Source organism: Peromyscus leucopus, chromosome 1 (genome assembly GCF_004664715.2).
Source record: "Peromyscus leucopus breed LL Stock chromosome 1, UCI_PerLeu_2.1, whole genome shotgun sequence".
NCBI lineage: Eukaryota > Metazoa > Chordata > Mammalia > Rodentia > Cricetidae > Peromyscus > Peromyscus leucopus.
In genome coordinates this window covers 175,315,890-175,324,298 of record NC_051063.1, presented here as the reverse complement: position 1 = coordinate 175,324,298, position 8,409 = coordinate 175,315,890, and the positions used below count along the sequence as shown (strand labels likewise).

The 8,409-nt window shown below is 42.6% G+C and overlaps 1 protein-coding gene across 1 annotated transcript; it reads left to right on the top strand.

Moving 5' to 3' along the window:
• The first annotated feature begins 223 nt into the window (after nucleotides 1-223).
• On the top strand, nucleotides 224-1,306 carry LOC114688850 (speckle-type POZ protein-like). The gene has a single exon (XM_037201937.1). The coding sequence runs from the start codon at nucleotides 224-226 to the stop codon at nucleotides 1,304-1,306; it is 1,083 nt and encodes a 360-aa protein (XP_037057832.1).
• The last annotated feature ends 7,103 nt before the right edge of the window (nucleotides 1,307-8,409 follow it).

The following is an 8,409-nucleotide window of genomic DNA, read 5'->3' as shown; positions in this document are numbered from 1 at the left end:
GTTTGAGGCCAGCCTGGGCTACCAAGTGAGTTCCAGGAAAGGCACAAAGCTACACAAAGAAACCCTGTCTCGAAAAAAAAAAAAAAAAAAAAAGGGAATAGACGAAAAACAAAAACTTAACATGTAATTCATGTCTATTATTGCGTCTCACAAGGTGAAGAGAAAACAATTGCTAGTTCTTCATTTTGGATCCAGTTGAACCTTCAAACTACCTGGAGGAGAAATGGCAGGAGACGGGACAGCCCAGAGATGGGACCACACACATATCAGCCTTCAGAATTTCTCCTACATGTGGACCATCAACAACTTGCATTTTTTTGTGGAGGAAAGGACAGAAGTCATTAGAAGCCCACCTTTCTCAACAGAAGCCAATGGCAAATGGTATTTGACAGTAAACCCGAATGGAGTTGATGAAGTAAGTGCGGATTACCTGTCAGTTAACCTAGCTTTGCTCAGCTGTCTAAAGAGTCATGTTTGGGCAAAGTTCCAGTTCTGGATCATAACTGCCGAAGGAGAGAAAACACAAACTATGAGGAGCCCAAGAGCCATTAGGTTCGTGCCAGGCCGTGCCTGTGGATTCAAAAAGTACATCCTTCGAGATTTCCTCTTTTCAAATGCTCCTCGTCTTCTCCCAGATGACAAGCTCAGGCTGCTCTGCACTGTGAGTATCGTCCAGGACTCCTTCAGAATCTCTGACCAGAACAGGAATCCAGGGATTCAAGTTCCCCCATGCACATTGGCAGATGAGCTAGGAGAGCTGTGGGAGAATTCCCAATTCACAGACTGCTGCCTGGTGGTGTCTGGCCAGGAATTCCGGGCTCACAAGGCCATCTTAGCAGCTCGCTCTCCAGTTTTCAGAGCCATGTTTCAACATGAAATGGAAGAGAGCAGAAAGAACCGCGTTGAGATCCCTGACCTGGAGCCACAAGTCTTCAGGGCAATGATGGGCTTCATTTACACTGGGAAGGTACCAGACCTGGACAGCATGGCAGATGCATTGCTGGCAGCTGCAGACAAGTATGGCCTGGAGCGTTTGAAGGTGATTTGTGAGGATGCCCTCTGCAGGGACCTCTCTGTGGAGAATGCTGCCCACACTCTCTTCCTGGCTGACCTCCACAGCTCAGGGCAGCTGAAAACCCAGGCACTGGATTTCATTACAGCTCATGCTTCTGAGGTCTCTGAGACCTCAGGCTGGAAGGCAATGGTGGGCTCATATCCCCATTTAGTGGCTGAAGCATACCATTCCTTGGCTTCTGCTCATCTCCCTTTCTTGGAGCCCCCTTTCAAACACTTGAAGCAATCCTAGGACCTGGTCAGCCTTGTCCTACACTTGTCTCCCAGAAGCAGCAGCTAAATGTTGTTACCAATGACATCTGGCTAGGCTATGGGATGTGTGGAACATTTCCAGTGGAACTGGGGAAAGACAGCATGGTGGCTCAGGGTATAATACAGCTGTAAATGAGTTGTCAGGTTAAGGGAGGGGAAGTGCTGAACTATGTGGTATACTATGCTGTTACTGTCCTGGTTTGATTTTTGTCAATGAGTTGGAAACTGGAAGTTATTTTAGTTGCTAGGCCCAAACACATTACAACGGGGTTTCTTTGGAGAAACCTGTTTGGATTGGACTGAGCAGAACTTATGGTCAAGGACTCTGGAAAGGAGAAAATAAACATGAATGTTTGCTTACAAGAGAAGTGGAAGAGAATGAAGACATTTTTTCTCCTAACTCAGTGTATGGGACTAAAGAGATGAGTCAGTTGCAAAAGCCATTTTTGCTCTTGCAGAGGACCCTTGTTCAGTCCTCCTCTTGTCTCCATGGTCACATCCATCTCTGTAAACAATATATACCCAAATAAAATAGCAAATGAATAAAAATGTTAAAATCAGTTTGTGGATTCCAGTGGTGTTTCTTGTTAGAAGATGACCATTTTAGTCCAACCACCTGTGCTCAGCTGTGGAAGTTTATAGAGTGTCTTCAATGCCACACACACACACACACACACACACACACACACACACACACACACAAATCAATGAGACAATACCTAATGAAATCCTGATACACTCAGAGATTGTTGTCTAGTTCAGTGGATATCACTTGGAATTTCTCCAACAGCTGTTGGGAGCAGATACTGAGATCCACAGCCAAACATTAAGCAGAACTCAGTGAACCTCAAGGAAGAGGGGAAAACAGGATTGTAGGATCCATCAAAAACACAAGGGGAACAGAACTCACAATGTCAACTAAATAGGGCTCATAGGGGCTCAGAGCCTGAAGAGGCCATCACAGAGCATGCATGCATCTGTACGTAGTCCTTTGTGTACATACTGAGGTTGTTGATCTCAGGGGTTTTGTGGAATTCCTAACAGGGTGAGTGTAGGGAAGTCTCTGACCTGTTTGTCTGAACTTGAAAACCTTTTCTTCCTTCTGGGTTGGCTTCTCTAGCCTTGATATGAGGGGTTTTGTGGTGGTATTGTGTTCCCCAAAATATTGTGCACCCTAAAAATATTATTTGGGGTCAGAAACAGAACAGCCACAATATTGAACATAGAGAATAGGCAGTGGTAGCACACGCCTTTAATCCTAGCATTGCAGAGGCAGAAATTCATGTGTTCAAGGATACAGCCAAGCATGGTGACTCACACCTTTAATCCCAGAAATCGAGCCTTTAATCACAGGGAGTGATGGTAGAAAGCAGAAAGGTATATAAGGAGTGAAGACCAGAAACTAGAAGGTTTTGGCTGGTTAAGCTTTTAGGCTTTTGAGCAACAGTTCAGCTGAGATTCATTCTGGATGAGGACTCAGAGGCTTCCAGTTTGAGGAAACAGGATCAGCTGAGGAACTGGCGAGGTGAGGAAGCTGTGGCTTGTTCTGTCTCTCTGATCTTCCAGCATTCACCCCAATAACTGGCCTCAGGCTTGATTTTATTAATAAGATCTCTAAGAATCATGCTATAGGTTTTTGCCCACTATTATTACATTTTGTTTTGTTGTATTCAGTTGATATCCCCAAAAGACCTGTGCTTTTCTGTAGGGAAATACAGGAGTAGTACATCTCTGTGAAGTGGAGGGAGGGGAGACTGTGGTCATTTGGGACTGTATGAGACAAGAAAAAATACAAACGAAGAAGGAAATAAAGAAAAATTGGAAAGACATTTGGGGAAGAAGTATTTGGACAGATCTTCAAATCAGCAAAGAATGTGAAAATCCCTGTCCCTTATTTGTGCTGATAAAATATACCTTTATCAGAGGAGGATGAAGTCAATAATAAAGTAGATAAGATGACCCACTATGCAGACAGTCAGACTCTTTAACTAGCCATGCTCATTATTGCCCAAGGGGCCGATGTTCAAAGTAGCTATTGCATCAGAGATGGGGTTTATGAATGGAATTAACAACCTGGATATCCACTCATCAAGAGTGACCTGGTTACAGCTGCTGCTGAATGCCAGGTCTTCCAACAACAGAGACCAACACAGAGCACCGGATATGTCACCATTTCCTGGTCTGACCAGTCAACAAGGCCATGAAAGGATGAACAAATTGGACTACTTTCTCTGTGGAATGGACAACACTATGTCCATCCTGGAGTAGATACTTATTCTAGTTATATATTTGCATTTCCCGCCTGTAATGATTTTACCAAAACCACCACTCAAGGTCTAACTGCCTTCTCAACTATCATGGTGTTCCACACAGTATAGCTTCTGACCAAGATACTAAATTCTCAGACAGGGAGGTGCAACTCTGGCCCACAATCATGCATTCCACTGGTTGTACCAGGTTCACAGACTTCCTGGAGCAGCTGTTATGAACTTTTGAAGAGAAAGTTACAGAGCCAATGAAGTGGCCACAACCTGGAGGTTTGGTGTAGGATTAGTCAGGAGGCAGGTTTCTCCATAGTCCAGATCCAGGGATCCAGGCACCAGGTGGTAGAAAAGGAAATAGTTCCAATCACTATCACTCCTATTGACCCTTTGGGAAAAATTTTCTTCCTGTTCCCATGACCTTAAGTTCTTCTGGCCTGGAAGTTTTGATTCTTGTTTGATTGGTGATGTGGGTCAATGCTCCTGTTTTTAATAACCCCCTCTATTTTACCAAGACCACCATGGCTTAAAGTTAGATTTCAACAACATCAAAATTTACAGAAAGCCTACAATTTCATGGAAACTGAATAATGCTCGAATGAATCACCAATGGATCAAGGAAGAAATAAAGAAATTAAGGACTTTCCAGAATTAAATGAAAATGTGCCCTTAATTAGCAGGAAGTAGTATAGAACACTATGACCAAACTACCAAAGTATTCTTTATAAATATTTGTTTTCATTTAAGGGGTTACAAATTGTTGTTGGTCATAGTTTTAAAAAAAGGCTAAATAAAGGAGTTAAATTCAGAGATCTCTTTCTAAAAGAAGAAAGGAGGATATGATATAGAAATCATAGGATAAAAGGGTAGATTATTGAATCTACTTTAATTCAAAAAACCAAGAATTAATCTTAGATATTTTACATTAGTATGAATTTTGGTTTATTTATGCAAATTTGATGTTAATTTTGTTATATGTGTGTATATTTCTACTCTCATTTAAGGTATTATGTTTTTTGCAGATCATTTAAAAATATAATGTACAGTTAAGAAATACAAATTAATAGTCATGTATAATAATCAAACTTTTAGTCATGTTAGGTTTTCTAGATATACAAACATATATTTCAATTACATAGGTAATATTCAAACACTTCAAAATCTACAGAATATGACATTTGAAATGTTTTAAGAATTTAGACTTTTCTGGACAGTGAGACACGTCTGCTCCTGGCAGTACCAATTACTTCAAAGAGGTTGCTGGGCATCATTAAGAAACTCATTATGAAGTTCATTTACAATGTGGAAAAGACTACCCATTGGGGCAAGAAACTGCTCTTGCCTGGACAGCTTGACAGTATGTTGTATAAACTGCAGAACACAGAGAAAAGTGACTGATGAACTTTGCCATTAGGCAGAACAGTCCTTGAAATTTCCTGCTTCACTGAAAAGTATGCCAGAGACTCTAGGCCTGTGAGCTGAAGATAGATTACCCAACATTGCATAAGAACTTTGGGTGACCTTCTAGGCAGTCAGATGTCTCTGTTATTTCTAGAATTTTGAAAGTTGCATACAATGTGCTTCCTATTTATTCAGATAATATTATATCCTTCTGAGGTCTTTGATGGAGTTGAAGACTAGATAGTTATAATTATAGTTTTTCTTGGTTAGGATAAAAGGTAAATTAGATATGAAACTTGAGACTCACAAATATAGGATAAATGATAGAATATTTTCTTTAATTTTGTCAAATACAAATAGACTAGATATTGTAAGAGTAATTCTTGTTGGATAACTGTTTTGTTATATGTAATTTTACTATGATACAATGAAAAAGTTTCCTTTTGATTAGACAGAAAAGGGGAAGAGCTGTGGAATGGTCTTTCTGTATGCTGTGAATATGTGTTGCTACCATTGGTTAAGTAAGAAGCTGCTATGCCCATTGGCAAGGCAAAATAGAGCCAGGTATGGAATCCAAGCATAGAGACAAGGAGAAAAATGGTAGAGTCAAAGGGATGCTGACCACGGCCATGGAAGCAAGATGTAATGGAACACAGGTAATACCACAAAGGCACATGGCAAAACAGCTTAATTTGAATGGGTTGAGTTAAGTTGTAAGAGGTAGCTAGCAAGAAGCTGAGCCATAGGCCATTTGGTTTGTAATTAATATAAGTCTTTGTGTGTTTACTTGGGACCTAGTGGCTGAAAGAATGGGCAGGATACAGGAAAACTTCTGGTTACATTCCTATTTTCTGTAAAACTTGAAATTGACCAGGTTTTGACACACTTTTTAGAATTTGCCATTTTCCACACTCTCTCCTCTGTTCCAGCCAATCATGGTATACTCTACCTACTGCCTCTCAGACGTTCTGAGTCACTCCTGTCTCTTCCTCCTTGGGCAATCACAAGTTCAAGTCTTTTACCTACTGTTTCTAGAAAAACCCCAAATTACCTTGACCTTCATCCTTGCCCTAAAACCTGCAATCCCCCTTTCTGTCACTTCTTCCTCTGGTACTCCCCCTCACTCTTGCACAGAGGCTGTGGAGGTCTTATGCTTGCCCCAGTCTAGTCTCTTACATTAACCCCTCACAAATTCCCAACTCTCCATCTTTGTTGATGGAAGCTCTCTTATAGACAGATAGGAAACTGCCAGGCAGGACATGCAGTGGTCACTTCTATTAAAACAGTTGAATCGACCCACCCGCCAATGGGAACCTCTTCACAAAAGGCCAAATTAATGACCTTCAATAGAGCACTCCAAGAAGCCAAGGGTCAATGGGCTAACATATATACCAGTTCTAAATATGCCTTTTTAATAGACCATATCCATCTGCTCTTTGGAGAGAAAGGGACTTTCTCACTACCAAGGGTACTCTCATAGTTAATAGTCCCCTTATAACCAAGCTTTTGGAGGCCCTCTACCACTGCAGTAGTAGAATCCACTGCTGAGGACATCAGTCCTCCAAGGAACCAGTAGCCTTAGACAATGCCAATGCAAACTAAGTAGCCCAGAGCCTGGCCTGTAGCATCTCTGAATCAACAGAGCATATTTTGTTTTTGGTAACCTCCTATCAGCCCTGTTGTCAACCAGAGGAGACTGACGAAGTCCTGAAAAAATGGGGCCATGCAGAAAAGAATGGATGGCTTTACTTAAATAACTGTCTCATCCTTCCCCAGGACCAGGCACTGGTCATCATTTATTTTTTTCATTTTTCTTTATTAAGAAATTTTCTACTCACTCTACATACCACCCACAGATCCCACTTCCTCCCGCCTCCTACCCCCCAGCCCTCCCTCCCAAGTGACCCCATATCCCCATATCACCCAAACCAAGGTCTCCCATGGGAAGTCAGCAGAGTTGGCCATCATTTCAAACATCCACCAGACCTCACATGTAGGCCCATTTTGTTCCATTTTTTAGAGGCCCTCTTTGACCTCACCCATATTTAAGCTTATATTTCACAGGTTCACTCCTCCTGCCAGACTTGTGGTGAGGCCAACCCACAGGTGCCCCTCCAGATATGTCATCATCTGCACCAGCTTCGAGGACACCAATGGGGTGACAATTGGTAGATTGATTTCAGCCCCATGCCCGCTCATAAAAAACTCCATTATTTCCTAACTCTTGTTGACATCTTCACAGGATAGATAGAAGTCTTCTCTACATCCAGGGAAATATCAGATGTAGTGCCACAAATACTCCTGGACCACATCATCCCTTGATTTGGCCTGCCAAGACCATGCATATAGACAATGGGCCAGCCTTCCCTTCTAGGGTCATGGAGCTTGTGTTGGAAGCTCTCAACATTTCCTGGAAGCTCCACATCCCCTATCATCCACAATCTTCAAGAAAGGTTAAGAGGGCCATTGGACTCATCAAGCAATCCTTCACCAAAGCTCTCCATTGAACTCAGGTTATCTTGGCCCTCCCATCTCCTCATTGCCCTTACCTGCCTCTGAGCCACCCCATGCTCTCTTACAGGCCTAAGCCCTTTGAGATCCTTTTATGAAAGGTCCTTCTTCCTCAGCCACCTACCTTCCAGCCCAAACTCCTTCACTGGCTGGGTGCCTCCCCTACCTCTCCCTTCTGAGGTCCCTTCTCCATTCACATGCTGATAGCTATCTCTCTGCCCCCACACCAATAGAATTAACTGCCCCCTGAGCCTGCCCCACTCTCCCTGGGGACCAAGTACTCCTCAAACACCTAGCACTTAAGTTTCTCTAGCCCAGATGGACAGAACCCTACACCCTGATCCTCAGCGCCCCTTTGACTGCCAAGCTCCTTGGCACTAAAGCTGGTATATCTCTCCAGGCTCAAGCGGACACCTATTCAGCATACATGATCTGTGCAGAACCTAGGACCCCCTACCCTCCAGTTTCCCAAGAAGTCCCAATGAAGGGCCTATCTGCTCTTCTGCCTTGTGCATTTGACTTTGTCAGTCCAACCAGGATTCTTTCTGGCAGTCATAGGCAGGTTTTAATAATCTATTCTTTCCCTAGCAACTTGACTTCTCTGCTCCTTCAAGAAACAGATGCCTGAGGGCTCCAGGATGGCAGTTAACCAGATGCTTCTTCACCCACACCTTCCACTGACTGTGAGCCCTACTGTGTACTCAAACTGACTGTTAAACCCACATTTTATAGAACAATGTATCAATCACCATTACTGTCCTTGGACTTCCCACATAATCAACTTTTACAACCTAAACTATTACATAACTGTAATCTTGTTATGTTCTCTTCTATGCCCCCATCCAGAACAATGCATGTGTATCATTTGCAGAAAATAGCAAACATAGAAGTTGAAAACACTCTTCTTCAA